This window comes from Myotis daubentonii, chromosome 8, assembly GCF_963259705.1.
Source record: "Myotis daubentonii chromosome 8, mMyoDau2.1, whole genome shotgun sequence".
Lineage (NCBI taxonomy): Eukaryota > Metazoa > Chordata > Mammalia > Chiroptera > Vespertilionidae > Myotis > Myotis daubentonii.
The window spans coordinates 65,788,817-65,807,493 of record NC_081847.1 but is presented as its reverse complement, the minus strand read 5'-3'; the positions used below and the strand labels follow the sequence as shown (position 1 = coordinate 65,807,493).

At 41.6% G+C, this 18,677-nt stretch overlaps 1 protein-coding gene across 3 annotated transcripts in view; it reads right to left on the bottom strand.

Annotated features, from left to right (window-relative positions):
* Positions 1 to 8,335: 8,335 nt before the first annotated feature.
* Positions 8,336 to 18,677, bottom strand: part of RNMT (RNA guanine-7 methyltransferase) — a 219,620-nt gene continuing 209,278 nt past the window's right edge. For 2 of the 3 annotated variants that reach the window (XM_059706710.1, XM_059706712.1), the window contains 2 exons: positions 18,151 to 18,252; positions 8,336 to 12,784 (listed from right to left, as the gene is read on the bottom strand). In XM_059706710.1, the coding sequence (XP_059562693.1) occupies positions 12,704 to 12,784; positions 18,151 to 18,252 (183 nt within the window). In that variant the 3' untranslated portion in view covers positions 8,336 to 12,703. Of the gene's footprint in view, positions 12,785 to 16,221; positions 16,256 to 18,150; positions 18,253 to 18,677 lie in introns of all 3 variants that reach the window. The other variant, XM_059706711.1, reaches the window with a different exon arrangement.

Here is an 18,677-nt window from a genome sequence, read left to right as displayed (position 1 = left end):
TATGCTGATTGACTGCCCTGTCCTCAAAGATTGTGGCCCTCACAGTCAATAAGGACGGAATATGCTAATTAACTGCCATGCTCTGAAAGATGGTGGCACCCACAGCCACAAGATGGCGGCGCCCAGTCCCCTCAGCCCCTCAGCCACCCAGGGCCACCCGAGGCTCAGATAACCAGGATCGGCCAAGGCTTGTGCTGCCGGCAGTGACAGCAGCAGTGTGATGGGGGTGTCGCCTTCCCCTGATCTCCGGGTCGCCTCCCACCCCTGAGGGCTCCCGGACTTTGAGAGGGGGCAGGCCGGGCTGAGGGACTCCCCTCTCCAGTGCATGAATTTTCATGCACTGGGTCTCTAGTTTAAAATATATAAAGCAATACACAAAAAACAATGGCATATTTCACAGATCAAGAACAAAAACTCCAAAAATTTATATGGAACCAAAAAGACCCCAAATAGCCGCAGCAATCTTGAGAAAGAAGAACAAAGTTGGAGGGATCACAATACCAGATATCAACTTATACTATAAAGCCACTGTAATCAAAATAGCCTGGTACTGGCACAAGAACAGGCATATACATCAATGGAACAGAACAGAGACCCCAGAAATCAACCCAAGCCATTATGTTCAGTTAATATTTGACAAAGGAGGAAAGAGCATACAATGGAGTCAAGACAGTCTCTTCAAGAAAAGGTGTTGGGAAAACTGGACTGGTACATGCAAAAAAATGAAACAAGACCACCAACTTACATCATACCCCAAAATAAACTCAAAATGGATAAAGGACTTAAATGTGAGTGGTGAAACAATAAAAATCCTAGAAGAAACCACAGGCAGCAAAATCTCAGAAATCTCTCATAGCAATATGTTTGTGGATACATCTCCTAGGGCAAGGGAAACTAAGAAGAAGATAAACAAATGGGACTACATCAAAATAAAGCTTCTGCACAGCAAAAGAAACCATCAGCAAAATGAAAAGGAAGCCTACTGTATGGGAGAACATATTTGGCAATGATATCCTATCTAATAATAGACAAACATGGTAATTAACCATACCTCCGCTATGCTTTCCATTGGCTAATCAGGGTGATATGCAAATTAACTGCCAACCAAGATGGCGGCCGGCAGCCAGGCAGCTGAAGTGAACATGAGGCTTGCTTGCTCCAGTGATGGAGGAAGCCAAGGTTCCCCGCCTGCCGCGGCCCGGCTCTGAGCTGCACTCTAAGCAACAATGTTGCAATTATAGAGGCTAAACAAACCCCAGATACCTGCTTTCAGCCAGCTGGCCTCAGAGCTGGAGCCACAACAAAGTTTCAATTACAGAAGCTAAATAAATCCCAGAATAATAATAAAAAAAAGAACAAAAGGAGAGACTGGGAGCTTCAGTTGCAGGCTTGGCCTGCCTGAAAACAGCCCTCAGCCCCTCATCCAGGCTGGCCAGGCACCCCAGTGGGGACCCCCACCCTGAATGGGGTGCGGGAAGCCTGAAAACAGCCATCAGCCCCTCATCCAGGCTGGCCAGGCACTCAAGCAGGACCCCCCACCCTGATCCGGGACACCTTTCAGGGCAAACCAGCTGGCCCCCACCCATGCACCAGGCCTCTATCCTATATAGTAACAGGGTAATATGCAAACTGACCCTAACAGCAGAAGGACTGGGAATGACTGGTCACTATGACACACACTGACCATCAGGGGGCAGACGCTCAATGCAGGAGCTGCCCTCTGGTGGTCAGGGTGCTCTCACATGGGAGGAGCTCTGCTCAGCCACAAGCCAGGCTGATGGCTGCCAGTACAGCGGTGGTGGTGGGAGCCTCTCCTGCCTCCTCAGCAGCGCTAAGGATGTCCGACTGCAGCTTAGGTCTGCTCCCCGCTGGCAAGTGGACATCCCCCGATGGCTGCCGGGCTGCCAGAGGGATGTCTGATTGCCAGCTTAGGCCCAATCTCCTGGGGAGCAGGCCTCAGCCAGCAGATGGTCATCCCCGGAGGGGACCCAGACTGTGAGAGGTGATGGGTCCAAGATGAGGGACCCCCCCCCCGCCGAGTGCACAAATTTTTGTAAACCAGGCCTCTAGTCTTATCTAATAAAAGAGAAACATACAAATTGACTGTACCTCTGCTACGCTCACAAGCCATGCCCACAAGCCAATCAGGAGCAAGTATGCAAATAAACCCAACCAAGATGGCTGTGGCCAAGGACCTGGAGTGAACAGGAGGCTTGGGTTGCCCCTGGCGATGGAGGAAGCCAAGCTTCCTGCCTGCCCTGGCCAGCTCCGCTCAAGGCTATAAAGTTTCAATTATAGAAGATAAATAAATCCCAGATACCTGCTTCCAGCCGCTGTGGCCTCCGCTTAAGGAGGGTCTGGGAGCCTGGGTTTCCCAGGGCTGTGGCCAGCCTACAAATAACCATCAGCCCCTCACCCAGGCTGGCCACACCCTCATGGGGTGAGGGTCCCCGCTGTGGGGCTTGGCCAGCCTGCAAACAGCCATCAGCCCCTCACCAAGGCTGGCCAGGCACCCCAGTGAGGATCCCCACCCTGAAGGGGGTGTGGCAGCCTGAAAACAGCCCTCAGCCCCTCACCCAGGCTGGCCATGCCCCAAGGGAACCGCCATCCTGATCCGGGACACTCTTAAGGGCAAACCAGCTGGCCCCCACTCATGCACCAGGCCTCTATCTATACTAATAAAAGGGTAATATGCTAATTAGACTGGGAGACCTTCCAGGAGACCTTCCGGATGTTCTTCTGGACAAAGCCATGGTGGCAGGGCCAAGGTAGAGGCAATTAGAGGCCAAGAGGGGAGGGCAGTTGTGGGTGATCAGGCTGATGGAATTGGGGCCATTTGGGGGGGGGGGGGTAAGCCAACCAGCTGGGGGGCCAGTTGGGGGCAAGCAGGCCATCAGTGGGGGTCAGTTGGAGGTGATCAGGACAGCAGGGGGGGGGCAGTTTGGAGTGAGCAGGCCAGCAGGGGGGAAGTTGAGGGTGAGCAGGCCAGTGGAGAGGGAAGGTAGGGCCAATCAGGCCAGCAGGGGGGGCAGTTGTGGGTGATCAGGCCAGCAGGCAGAGTGGTTAGGGGCAATCAGGCAGGCAGACAGGCAGGTGAGTGGTTAGGAGCCAGAAGTCCTGGATTGCGAGAGGGATGTCCGATCCCTGTAAACCGGCAGTAGGACATCCTTCAAGGGGTCCCAGATTGGAGAGGGTGCAGGCCGGGCTGAGGAATACCCCCTGCCCCGTGCATGAATTTCGTGCACCGGGCTACTAGTATCTGATAAAGGGTTAATATCCAAAATATATAAGGAACTCATACAAGTTAACAAAAGGAAGACACACAATCCAATTAAAAAATGGGGGGAAAGACCTGATTAGACACTTCTCCAAAATGGATACACTGAAGGCCAAGAGACATATGAAAAATGCTCAAAGTCACTGATCATCAGAGAGATGCAAAATAAAATGACAATGAGGTAATCACCTCACTCCTGTCAGAATGGCTACCATCAACAAATCAACAAAGTACAAGTGCTGGCGAGGATGTGGAGAGAAGAGAACCCTAGTGCACTGCTGGTGGGAATGCAGACTGGTGTAGCCACTGTGGTAAACAGTATGGAGTTACCTCAAAAAATTAAAAATGGATCTTCCATTTGACCCAGTGATCCTACTTCTAGGAATATATCCTAAGAAACCAGAAACACCAATCAGAAAGAATGTATGCACCCCTGTGTTCATAGCAGAGCGATTTACAATAGCTAAGATCTGGAAACAGCTCAAGTACCCATTAGTAGATGAGTGGATACAAAAGTTGTGATACATTTACACCATGGAATACTATGCAGCAGTAAAAAAGGATATCTTATCCTTTGAGACTTGGAGAGTATTTTGCTAAGTGAAATAACACAGTCAGAGAAAGATAAGTATCACATGATCTCACTCATATGTGGAATCTAATGAACAAAATAAGCTGATGAATGAAAAAGCTCCAGAGACATAGAAGCATGGAACAGACTGTCCAATCTCAGAGGGAAGGTGGGGGTGGGTAGATGGGAAGAGATTAACCGAAGAACTTGTATGCATATATACATAACCCATGGACATAGAGAATAGAGTGGGGAATGTCTGGGGTCAGGGGAGTGGGGGATGCTAGAAAGAGTCAGTGGGGAAAAAGGGGCACATATGTAATACTTTCAACAAAAAGATTTAAAAAAGAAAAAGGAAAAATAGATTAAAAGAGTGCTGATTCGCTTTTGTGCCTCTACAACTTAGATTCTAAATTAACTTCAGCGTTTGCTAAAATGCAACAGTTGATTAAATTTTATGGATTTAATACATACCGGGGCTCAAATTATAGTTATACGTGCAAATTCCACTAAGTAAATAAATTATTATTATTATTATTTTGTTAATCCTCACCCAAGGATATTTTTCTGTTGATTTTTAGAGAGAATGGAAGGGAGGGGGAGAGACAGAGAGCAAGAACATTGGTGTGAGAGACACATCAATTGGTTGCCTCCTACATGCATCCCAACCAGGGCCAGGGATTGAGCATGCAACCGATTGGAATCAAATTGACTGGAATCAAATCAGGGACCCTTCAGTCCACAGGCTGACACACTACCCACTGGGCCAAACTGGCTAGGGCTAAATTTAAACGTTGTATTCCCTGTAATCTTAGGAAAGAGGCTAAATATAGAGAAAAATAGGTATAGCCTTGCCTAAATTTCCCATATTCATGGTACTGATTGCCCTAAAATATCCCATAGCGGGCATAGGTGCTCTAATCTAATGAATAACAAGTTGAAATTAAAGTCAGCCTTTGATACCTACAAGTTGACTTCATATGATGGGATCCCATGGATGCCCAATTAAAATAGTTAATATGACCCAACATAAAGTAGTTATTTGAGAAAACAGGGCCTTCAAGGATTAAAATTTAGTACAGTATATAAAACCTCATTAATAAAGGGGTGATTTTCCTGACTCCCTGTCCATTTGGCAGCCCAAGTTTCCCTGTTCTTAAACCTGAAAAATAAAAAAGGTGCTTCTTGGTGGATGACTGCAAGCATAATGCTGTGGCTCCCTTCCCTTAATGCCCCATACCCAATAGTCAATATTATTAAAATTACTGAGTCTATCCAATCAACAACCTGTAAAAATATCTTCTCTTACAGATTTGGCTAATATGTTGTGTTCAGTGATCGTTTCCACAGCCTCACAGCTGCAGTTCGCCTTCACGCCTGAAAGGACCCAATATTCCTTTTCCACGCTCTCCATGGGGCACCCTAAGAGCTCTGCCCTCACGCACAGTCTTTGCAGGGAAGACCTTCACTGCATCCACTTTCCCCAGGGACACAGGTAGAACATTGCATTGAGGACTTCCTCCCCCAAGGAGATTTGCTTGACACACTTATGGACACATCCAACATCTATTAGACTTTTTGGGTTCTGGTGGCAACCTTTTCATTTACAAATTTTACTTCCTAATTGAAAACAATAGGCACTCCTGTTAGTGTCCTCAAAATGGCTTCACTCTTGAGGCTTTGGCAGTCTCCTCTCAGGCCTCCTGGAGCCTCAGGTCCACTTATTATGGCCATATGTTGCTCAAGGCATTTAATGCAAGAAACTGCTCCTTCTGACCTCATGCTATACACCATTAAAACAAATGACTGGCTACCTACTGGGCTTTCCTGAAAACAGAGGCTCTCACAGACCCTGAGCCTGTGATCCTCAATACCCGGACGCCGTTATCTTTGGGCAATGGAAAAGAAATAGCAACCCGCAAGCTTGGCAGGTCACCAAGTCCTCCTCAAGACAGGATGGATACAAACCGGGCCCTCTGCATATCCCATGTGCAAGAGGAGATGGTTTCCTGTCCTCAGGCCCTTGCCAGATGTGATGGTATTGCAGGAGTCACTCCTTCCCCAGACCCCACTGGCTACCTGTGGCCCTTCCTCCATGGCCCTTTCCTTTATTTAAAGAGGGCTATGTCTTGCCTCCCTGTAAATACTTATATATGAGGCTATTTAATAGTGTCTATTCTTATATTTATAAAATGTTGATCTAGCCCCCATCCCTAAGTACATCTATAAGGCAAGATGCCTGGAGGTAGATGGTTCCAATCTAGGCTAACCAAGCAGCTCAACAATATCTTTACGTACCCAAACATTTTTGTCTTTTGTTTTTGTCCTTAGGCTTGTTCCCTCATGGTTGTACGATGGCTACAATATCACCTTTCCCCAAAACTGTGTCCAAAGACGGGGAAAAGAGGAGTTTCTTCTCGTAAAACCCTTCCCAGAAACCTCTAAATAGACTTCCGTGGATGTGATTAACCAGCATTGGGTCTAGTCATCACCCCCCAAAGATGCCCACGTCCTCATCCCCAGAACCTCTGAATATGTGACTGTATATGGCAAAAGAGGCTTGGCAGATGTGTGATTAAGGATATGGAGATGGGAAAAATTATCCTCGGTTATCCGGTGGAATCAATGTAATCACACGGGTACTTAGAAAAGCAGAAGGGCTCACGTTCTTTACATGTTGGAGCTGAAACCACAAGTCCACCTTTTTTTAAATGTTTGCACAAATATAATTCAAGTGCCATCTCAAGTATGTGGCAAGTCAATAACTCCCTCTAAGTTCACATGAGTTTCTGGGAGTGGTGGAAACGCATGAAAGCCACCCAAATGAGAATAGGCAGAGGCTCTTTACTCGGCGCTTACTAAGCAAGGAGTCAGTTGCCCTCACAGGCATCTGGCAGATACTCAAAGGCAGGCAGGGGAATGGGGACATTTCAGAGTGAGAAAGGAAGGATCCACGTATGCAGTGGTGGCACTGGGAGACTGAAGGTGAGTTACCTAGAAGCAATTTCCTGTGATTGGATGGGGGAGCATATTTGGCTTGCTCTGGTTGGTCCAGAGGTACAGATGGGGCAAACATAGGGAAGTTGGTAGTCAATGACTGCAGAGGTTGTGGGTCAGAGTTCTATTATCATCTATGGTCTGGCCATTGTCCAATTGTATCTTCAGTCTCTCAGAATTTGCCACTCATCCCCGCTTCCTGTTGCCACAGAATGGCATTTTCCCTTCAGCTCACAGGGCTCCCCAGACGCTAGGGAAGGCACTAGCTGTGAAGTAACACAGAGTCTGGGTACGGAGTTTTAGTTCTCAGCCAGAATCAGTCAGGAGGGAGGAAATCTGGAACTAGTAGTTTGGAGAGTTGTAGCCAGATACTAAAGGGACCTGGAAAAATTGAAAATTGGGTAAGGACTAACAAATTTGGCAAGGTTGAAAAGGCTGCCACATGAACAGCATGCATAGTACTTTATAATTCTGTGTATACATTCTGGTGAGAAATACATTTATATATTTACATCACTTACTGGGCACCCACAGGGCGTGAAGAACTCTGAATTATCCCCAGTGCTTGAAAATTTGAAGGAATTTCCAATTAATAAACCCAGGGAGCCGGGTTTTGTCTGCTGCTAATGACTTACTCATTCTAAGTGTGGGGATCACTGTCAACTTCAAGGAAAGACCAAACATAAGGAAGGTAGAGCGTCAGACAATTGCTAACGGAGACCGTCAGTAGCAGTAATAGCACAATGGTAAATGTTATAGAAAACATCTTTCAGCATTCCAGGTTAGCCAGGGCAATCAAAGACACTGCAACAATCTGTGGTGAAAAACCACTGTTAAAGTTCTTAATGCAGTGTTCTTTCCCTAAACCTCACAAGCAGACAGGACACCCTCAGGTATGTATGGATTTGGTAGTTTTCATAATCATAAGCTTGGAGTAGACAAACATTTCCTGAGCAAAATATGCCTACTATGAAGAACACTGGTAAATTGTACTATATTAAAATTAAGCGTTTCTTTTCATCAAATACGTCCTCACAACACAATACATTCAACAAAGAACTTGTATCCAGAATAAATATATTTTTCAAAACCACCAAGTTAATAGAATAAAGACAGTCTACCCAATAGAAAATTGGGGAAGCAGTTGAACAGGTATTTCACAAGAGGACACTTAAAGACCAATAAGCATATATGAAAAGTACTCAATCTTGTTAATAATCAGTGTAATAAAGCTAAAGCCACACTGAAATACTGCTACATGCCTGCTAGGAAAAAAAGGAAAAGACACCGTTAAGTATAGGCAGAAATACAGGACAATTGGAACTTGGGAGAACTGGCTGGAAGGATCCAGCAAAGCTGAAAATATTGTATGTCCTGTGACCCTGCAATTTCACCCCTAGGCAGACATGTGTACCGAAATTCATGTACAAGAATATTTGAAGCAATACCACTAATAATTGTTCGCAAACTGGGAACAAACCAAACATCCATCAGATAAATAATATGTGGTTTATTCATGCAGTGGAATACTATACAGCCATGAGAATGAACCATGAACAAATACATGCAATAAAAGTCTCACGATGTTAATGAGCCAAATACAAAATACATACTATTTGATTCTATTTGTGTAATTTCCCAAACCAGACAAAACTAATCTGTGCTCTTAGAAATTAAGATAGTGGTTCCCGTGGGGAGGTAGTAACTGGAGAGGAGCAGGAGGGGTTTCCAGGGGACTGGTAATATTGTTGATCTGGCTACAGAGTGTTCATGTGTTTCACTTGTGAAAAATCACTGTTACACTTCTATAAGAAGCTAAAACGAAGCTGAATGAAGAAATGATTCCTTCTCTTGGACTCTCCCCTTGGCTACACTCTCAACTCCTGCCAGTTCCCAATGGCGATGGGGAGAGAGAAGCACCCCTCACTGACTAGCATACGGACTAACCTAGGCCTGCAATGGGTCCGACTGCTGAAGGAGTAGGTCTACCAAATGTGAAATGAAGACTGCCTTCCTGCCTGATGATCATTCCCTTTCTCCCCTCGTCCCCTAGTGCCTAAATGTCCCCCTGCTCTCTGCCCCAAAGCCTTACTTGGTAGTAAATGTTCCTCTCAGAGAACACTTAAATAAGTTTTGAACAAAAGGATGGAGTGTCCCAATAGTTAACACTTCAAGTTGCAGGATGGATGGGCAAGGAGTCATCTGAGCCTTTTTAACACCCCTGGAGGAATATAACATGCAATTGAAATGCAGCCCTGACTGGGTTTTGTGGGATGTTCCAATCTTGGCTCTGCCTTGGGCAAGTTTGTATCCCCTCTGTGCCTGTTTCCTCATCAAAATAAACTTAGCCCTATCCTTACCGCATACAGTTTTTATAAGGGCTAAATGAGCTCCATATAAGTTAGAAAAGTGACTGACATAAGACAGGTGCTTAATGTTAGCTGACTTTGTCCAAGGTTTGCTGTCCCCAAGGAAGCAGGCCCGGGAGTTCAGGGAGCAGAGGGCTTTGGGACTGACCCTACGTCTCTCCAGGCAAACCTGGGCGTCCCACACTTGCTCGGAACTGCAGTGAGGAGCAGGCACACATGCTTCAGGGCTAAATGGGAGCAGAGGAGGAACCGAGGACACAAGGTGGAGGAGGTGGCCTGGCCATCTCCAGCTACATATATATCTGTAAATAAGCCTACCATTAAATAAGTGTAGCACCCACTGCATCTGTTATCTTCAAGGAATCAGGAATGTTGCTGTCAGAGGGTGGAAAATGAAGAAACTTCGTATGAGGTGTGTAGTATTTTATATAATAGCAATTAGGGAGGTGATGACATCATATACCTATGCTTCCTAGCTGACCAAAGGGCCAGTAAATGCCACAAGCATTTTTGTACTTTATTTATACAGCCCTGGTCCCTGGATCTGGCTTCTATTTAAGAAATCCAGAGAGGGTGGCAGTGACTGGTTCATGATACATGAATGCCTGAGGTAGACAACAAAAAGTCACTTTATCAGCAGTGAAAAATAATGTCCTACTGAATATCCACGAGAATATTCACACTGGCATTTTCTCACCCCTACACAAGCCCAATCTTCATTAGAATACTTGAAGACATATCAAAATAACATAATGGCAATATGCTTATGAAGGCTGAAGAATAAATTCCCAAAAGAGCTAATGGGATTGGAAATCTGAACAGCTGATAGCTGACGCTTTTTCTGCCTCTTCAATGATGATAAACATTGCACCTCGCCTCAAAGCCTGTCTCCCAGAGTAAACCTCTTTTCTGATGCCCTATCTATGCTATTAACACAAATGTAGACCGCAATCCTATTTCCTCAATTTCCAAGTTAGGGAGGGGATAAGCCAGGAAACCGTACTGATAATTATAAGGATTTGTTAACAGAGATCAAAGTCTCTAAATCAATGCCGTCTCTCCCTTCAGGCTAATTTCTTTGGGAGTTACACCAGAACCAGAGGCTGGGTAGACACAGAAAGAGCAGTTACTACCTCCAGGCTTCGTGCTGTCTGTAGGTTAGGACACCACCCCTTTGAATGCAGCTGGAATTGCCATTTCTCTTCCCTCAACACTATGGCTAGTAATGCCTTTCCTTAAGCATATTCTACTCTAGGCCCAAAGAATTCAACTTGAGTATTCTTGGTTATACCATACTCCATGTTCCTAGAGCAGTCCTTCCAATCTCAGGTTGTGTTCTTTCCACAAATGGCTGCTTTACCCTAATTTCTACTTTCATCTTCAGAGGACAAACTGAATGGCAGGTCTGGGAGTGCCCTGCGGTCATTCCAATGAACCACTTACATCACTGATCTGACAATGAAAAGCCATATCTTTAATGGAAAATCACCAAATATTTAGACTGCAGGTGTATGTGGTGGGGAGGGGCGGTCCTACCAGCTTTTGCCATGGTGATGGTGGGCAGGGGCCACCTTTTCCTAATACAGGTGCAGAGAAGGTAATGAGGCCAACTAAGCTCAAGGGAAAGGGCAACTTCCACAACTCCACATCCTCAGGGGTGACGGCGCCTCTCCTGCACACCCAACAGCTCACTCAGACCTGAGCCCTGCTCCATCCATTCCGGATCTCTTCTGCTTCTTTCTACCCACGGCCCTGGACCTTGCTTTTCTGTCTACTTTCTATTACAACAATTACTCCATCCTTTAGGCGATTCTTCCTTTCTCCCAAATTATCCATGGAGTGGAAAGAGCAGGAGGCAAAAAGCGGTTTATTATTTGCTTAGACTCAACTAAGACCATTAAATGAACAATGATAGGAAATAACAAAGCTTTCGTTTCTACTGAACTTTCACAATACTCTCTGGTACTTCCTCCAGAACTAAAATAAACCTGGATATGCAATACTAAGAGCTCACCACCTCCCTCTCCTCAGCACCATTACCAAAATCTGAGCTAGCTAGCTAACAGCAGCCACTATAATTGGAGGTACTATTATTTATTTCCCCAAATGACTCATGGCAATCACCACCAAGGGAAAAAGACTTACTTTTTGTAAACTGTTAAGTTTGGTGATTGACAGATTACTGAAGAAACAGAAATTAGGTAATGCATGTTTCTTGCTAAAAGATTTGCTATTCCAACACCATAAACAGTAACATATATAAACAAATTGAGAAATATACTTTTAAAACAAGTACTCAGGATTATTAGATAAATAATGTCTTTCAAACGTGCTTTAAAGAAATTATTTTTGAAAGAATATGCAGTAATTGCTCTGCTTTGTTCAAGTTTTTACTACATCTAAAAATTGGCAAGTTTTCTAAATTGTGATGTGACACTATTTAGGACAACAGTTCACCTAGCTGTCAATTTTGGATGAGCAGTCAAGCAAGAAGCCATGATGATTGTAATGGTTTTGAAATAGCAAATGCAAATTCTGAATGGTGATGAGATGCTGGATGCTACCATGCAAAGTACATTGTAACTGAGGAGTAGATACTGCTGCTTCTTTCTGGGCCAAAAGGAGTAATGGATCTATAGCATGTAACGCCATAACCTAGATCTAACATGGGAGAATGAATCTGAAGTTGGTCAGCTTTTTTTTACAGTCACATCCTACAATTGCAGTTCCATATTTCAATCTGAGGATAATGTACAATATAGGTTTACATGGGAGAGTTATTATTATATCTTGAGAGAAAAACGATGGCATTTTGAAGAAAGGTAAATCTAATTATATTCTTGATACCTAGAAACATTAATTGGCAGGAATTTCTTCAGAGAAAGCCCTCCAGATCTAAAGCAGTTCTGTGCTGGCATCCAAAATGTTCTATCCAGTTCCAGAAATGTGTCATATTAGCAAATAAAATAGTTACTATTTGTAACGAAATGTAGTAACTGGCTAAAATTCTAGGTTAATAACTATTATGACCATTTAAAATTTAGTTTATTACTTTAGCGATACCTACTGAACACTTCTTACATTCAATTGTACAGATATGCAATCCATTTAATCTTGAAAAACACTATATAAAACTATAGAAATGAGAGAACCCACTTGCAAACTATTACACTCCCTCGTCAATTCTACAACTGCAATAAATTTAATACTGTAAATGGACAAAACAAATCAGAGCACTGTGGAAAGAGTTCAGCAGCTTTAACAAGTCATATTGTAATTTTTATGAGCTAAGAGAGTAGAGGCAAATGGAATTCTTAGGACATTAAAAATAGATTTTAAAGACAAAGGTCCCAGCTTATTCTTATATACACACACAAAAGTTCATCTGTCACAGACAGCAAATATTGAATGTATACACTGGAGTTTCCGGCACCATCCTGTACATTTAAAATAATTAAACAGAAAGTTGACAAATTTATCTAAGGTGGATCATTCAAATCTGTATAAGATGAAATACAGCTGGTTCTGGTGCTCACTGCTGCTTCTCAAATGCAAAAACCAAGTAAATACCTAAAAAGAAAATAAGTAAAGTTACAGTTTGGTTCATCAAATCCTCAGGGAAAACAAAACAATCTCAATCCTATTTATAATTTGGTGAAAATTCTTAGGCCTTCAAGCAGCTTTTAATGAGTCATTTAAAAAGCAGATAAGGGATTATATGTGATGTTTATTTGAAAACAAATGTCAGTATACTCAGTGACAACATCACAGCCCCTGAGAAGACCAATTCAAAAGCTTTAAAAATCTCTAAACACTGTTTAAGAAAATTGAAGAATATAAAAGCAAAGAAAATTAAAACTAAAAAAATCTTAGGACTAATTTTTTTTTTTATCCAGAGCAGCAGTATATACACACACACACACACACACACACACACACACATATATATATATATATATATATATATATATATATATATATATAGTAAGAATTTTATTCAGAAAAAAACTAAGAAGAAGAATTATAAGGAATATATAACATGCATGTTAAAATTCCAATAACTAAATTGCTATGATGCAGGGCCTGGTAAGGAAAGTGAGCTAAAGGTTACATGATAATCGATGCTTAAAGATATTAATCTGGCCCCAATAATGATAGTCCTCCATGAATCCAGCCCCGAGGGCACTCTCGCTTAAATAAAATTTCTTACTTTAATGTGTATTCACTCAAAGACATCTAAATGCATCTAAGGTTCTTCATTCTGAACCCCACCTAAGGTTCACACCTACAATATCTTCTTAATACGATACCAATAGGTTTTATGGTAAGAAAGTACCTGAAAAGATGACAAATCATCAAAACATCACAAGGATGTTCAGGGTGTGTGTTAGGACTTCATTCAACTAGTGATGACAGGCCACATAACTTAGGAGTCTTCACTCCTTTAGTTGACTTTTGAACAAGGAACATATGAAGGATGGCAGCCATGTAACATTCTCCCGATCCTTCAGCTTTTTGCCCTTCCAACCCAGCCTGTATGGATCCCAGTCTTTCCAAAACACTACTTTGACTTCAGCCATGCTATATCTGCTCCGTATCTGCTAGTTCCCAATTTGATTTGATTTGATTTTGCGCAATGACAGGTGGAAAGAAAACAGGATAATCATCAACACTGTAGATTCTTCTAGACCAGCGGTTCTCAACCTGTGGGTCGCGACCTCTTTGGTGATCGAACGACCTTCTCACAGGGGTCGCCTAAGACCATCCTGCACATTAGATATTTACATTACGATTCATAATAGTAGCCACATTACAGTTATGAAGTAGCAACGAAAATAATTTTATGGTTGGGTCACAACATGAGGAACTGTATTTAAAGGGCCAGAAGGTTGAGAACCACTGTTCTAGAGGATAAGGAAGCAAAGTAATCTAAATATTCATCTAAGATTTAGAACAGACCAGTATTACTTAACCTTGCCCAGCACTCCAAGGTTGCAGTGCAATCCTGCCCAACCCACTCCCAAATACCTATATACCTACTGCAACCACCCTCCCCCTACAGTCCTGTCCTTTCCACCTCAAGAGTCATTTAAAACCACTAAGATACAGTGTCTGATTTCAGAGAAGCAATTGTAACTTTCCTTTCTAACTCAAACATTCTGAAAGTCTCACTCATATAAAATGCTTTTTTGGGTAGGCATTTCAATTGGAATTTTAAGAAACAAATCTTGAACCACTTCTAAAAGCAACCCAGCAACAATTCTCTACTTCCCTTTCACATTTCAAGTATCTGTGTAGAAGCAGCAGGCTGGGGTAATAAATGCTTAATGATTAGACCAATAGGAGTTCAAAATATAACTTCTTATATTTATTAGACTGTGAGACTAGGCAAGATACTTTCCAGCCCACAAAGCCCTCCAGTTTACAATAGTGTGCCTTATCAAAGAGTTGAGTGATCCCGAGAGCTAACAACCTGACTGCAATTTGGCCATTGCTCCTTTCGTATTGCTTTTCACATTTCTAACCCATCTTCTCCTCAACTGTCTGGGGCTATCTAATTCATTTATATGCTATCATTAAAGTCTGCAATGAATATAAACATACAGCTATAAGCTACAGCCATCACACCATCAAAGCCTCCGACCAAGTTGTCTGCCCTCACACTGTGTTCTGGGACTGGTAGCATATCTAAGACAGCTGTGTCATCTCCAGTTTGGGGAAATGAAATGTGTAGGTTTATGCACACATCTCAGGTGTCAAAGAAGATTATGTCTCTATCTCTAGCACAGCTTCAATCCCTTTTCAACTAAGGGCACCAACATTCTGAGACAAGCTCAACATACCGGCCCTATTTGTCTTCTTTCCTTTTCTTCTCTATCCTAAGAAAGTCCTAAGAAAATGTCTTTTCTGTGGGCTTCTATGAGGCCATGGTTTTGAGTATGGAACACTGTGACCTTAGCCAAGTTATTTAACTGCTTTCTCACCTGTGAAAAGTAGATATAATAAACAATAGTCTACTTTAAAGTGGTGAGGATTAACTGAGTTACAACATATGAAAAGCTAAAAATAGTGCCTGGGCACACGTTAAACACTTGCTAATATCAAGTATTATTTTTTTCTCAGGTTTCAGGAGTTTTCATTAAGCTTTCTTTCACCTATTTTTCCCATTAGAGTAACTTCAGCACTTAAAATTGTTTGCCCAGCTAGTGCATGTATTTTGTCTGTTTCTTCCATTAGATCGTACACTCCTGGAAGGCAGAGATGTTACCTTTTTATTCCTTCCCTAAAGCCCTTTCATAGAACTTTATGTAACTCAACACTCAATGTTTATTAAATGGATTATCTTTGAGTAGTATTTATGCCTTCAACATAATTACCAAGTACTTAAATGAACAGTGAAAACTACCTTTTAAGTCCTCAGGGCAACCACATAAGGATATTACCATTATCCTACCAGTAAGGGAGCTGACTTCCTCAACATCAATTTGCTGAAGAACCTCAAGACTTCACAGATTTGTCAGGTCTCTGACTTCTCTTCCAAAGACAGGTACCTCACTTTTCAGTGTCTCCATATCAGGCCTGTTCCCACCCTCTAAAATATTTACTCAGTGCTCCTTCACTAAATGTTCTAGTATCTATTATGCCTTCGCTGTTAACATCAGAGTGGCCAAAATCAAATAAAGTACATGGAAGTGTTCTATAAGCCATAATTTCCGATAGAAAGCTGAGGTAAAGCCATCAAATACAAAGGGCTATGTAGTTAATGAGCAGGCAATGAAAATGTTTAGGAATGTTCATAAAAGTTTATATTAAACAATATTCTGCATATATTTTCTCTTGGCACTAAACAGCTGTGCAAACAGGGAATTGGACATAAATAGGGATTTTGTATAATTAAGTACATACACAACCTAATGTGTCAGAAAAATTCTCAATTTCAGATTTTAATGATCACTTTAAAACAATCTTTGAAAATGTCAGTAAATCTACACTGATGATATACTCACTTGTAGCTTCCCATTCTGATTTACTTAAGGTACCCTAAAATTACAAAAAAAAGAAAGAAAGAAAAGAATATTTCAGATTGAATATGGAAGTACAGTTGATCTTTGAACAACACAGGTTTGAACTGAATGGGTCCATGTATATGTAAATTTTTTTTCAATAAAACATTTCCTTTTCTCCAGCTTACTTTATATAATACATTTAACATATAAAATATGTGTTAATTAGCTATTTACGTTATCAGTAAGGCTATTAGTTAAATTGGGGGGGGGGGGATGAAAAGTTATACATGGATTTTCAACTGTGCAAGGGGTCAGCACCGCTGACCCCCATGTTGTTCAAGGGTCAATTCTATATATATGCACTTATTTTTCAATAATGGGCAGAGGTGTCCAAACACCATCTTTGCTATAAATATACAAATTACTATAAATATTACTGTGACCTGACATAAAATAAATTATAACCTTTAACACCACCCTCTCAATACTTCTGCCCTCCTGCCAAATTCTCTAAACTACTACTTCTCAACTGAAGGGTGAATTTGTGTAAAGAGGGTATTTGTGTGTAACTAAAAAAGCATCTAGCTTGTACATTTAATTTGGAAAATAAAAAAAAACAAAATGCCTATCTCAAAACATCAAATAGCCCTAGAAAAAGAAATAAAATTTTTATGTTTTTACAGAGAAATCACCAAATGAAGTACATATCATGAAAAGGAACTAAATTATATTTAAAATAGTTATCAAAATATTAAAAAACATTTTGATATAATAATGTAATGGCTAACGCGATATATAGCAATTCTAGCAACTAATGTAATTTTGAAGGATTAATGTAAACAATATTCTAAGATGCCAGCAGAAATGTGCTATGCAAATATATATAATTTCTATTAATGACAAAGTCACAGATAATACAACTGTGTTATTGTCGTGTTCATAATAAGAGAAAATGTAAACTTCATGTAGAAGTCAGTGAAAATGAAAATGTAATTTTTCACCATCTGTTCATGAGCCCTGAATTTTATCTATGGAACACCATGGGATAGTAGAACCTAGGTTAAGATATAATGATATAGCAAGAAAACTCAAACTAAGAAAAACAAAACAAAACAAAACAAAAAAACCATGAACAAATTCCTATGTACACAGCGGTGGCAAAAACACCCGGTGGCCAGATAAATGTTTTCAGCGGGCCGCATGTGGCCCGCGGGCCATAATTTGAGGACCCCTGTCCTATATAATAAAAGGGTAATATGCAAATTGACCCTAACAGCAGAATGAAAAAAAAAAAAAAGAAATAAATTCTACCTATTATGCTTGTAAAAAAAAAAAAAAAAAAAAAAAAAGAAAACTCAAACTAAGCCTCTTAACATTTTCCCCATCTTTACTGCTTCATATATAGCACTCCATTCTCAATTCACTCAAGTATGTTTTATTCCACAGTCTATGGTTTAAAAAGTCATGAAAACGTAGGGGAAACAGATTAATGTGAATCTGATTTATAACTCAGTAAACCCACATTCTGTATACCCAGTGGTTCTCAACCTGTGGGCCGTGACCCTTTGGGGGTCGAATGACCCTTTCACAGGGGTCGCCTAAGACCCTCGGAAAACACATATATAATTACATATTGTTTTTGTGATTAATCACTATGCTTTAATTATGTTCAATTTGTAACCATGAAAATACATCCTGCATATCAGATATTTACATTACGATTCATAACAGTAGCAAAATTACAGTTATGAAGTAGCAACGAAAATAATTTTATGGTTGGGGGTCACCACAACATGAGGAACTGTATTAAACGGTCGCGGCATTAGGAAGGTTGAGAACCACTGTGTATACCAATGAAATAATTTCCTAAGTTTCCATATGTACTTATTTTCATTTTTTCAGAAAATATGTTAAAATTTGAAAACTTACCAAAGGTAACCTTACTTGACTATTCTTTATGTACTGTGATGCATGTTCATAGTCATCTGCCTTTTCAGAAGCAAGTTTGGAATTCTCATTTGCAGGATATGGCTAGGGAAGCAAGTCAAACTCCTTGTTAAAATATCACACTGAAATTTACAATGCAGAATAAACATACTAAATCACTGAAATAAAATAATTAACACAATAATTCCCAAGTATTACTTCAGGAAGACATACTACATATACTTGTGAAATATATATATCCTATATAATAAAAGGCTAATATGCAAATCAGCCAAACGGCAGAACAACCAACTGTTATGACATGCACTGACCACCCGGGGGCAGACACTCAATGCAGGAGCTGCCCCCGGGTGGTCAGTGTGCTCCCACAGGGGGAGCAGCACTCAGCCAGAAGCCTCTCCTGCCTCCCCAGCAGCACTAAGGATATCCAACTGACAGCTTAGGCTCGCTCCCCATGGCTCCTGGACTGTGAGAGGGCGCAGGCCGGGCTGAGGGATACCCACCCCCTT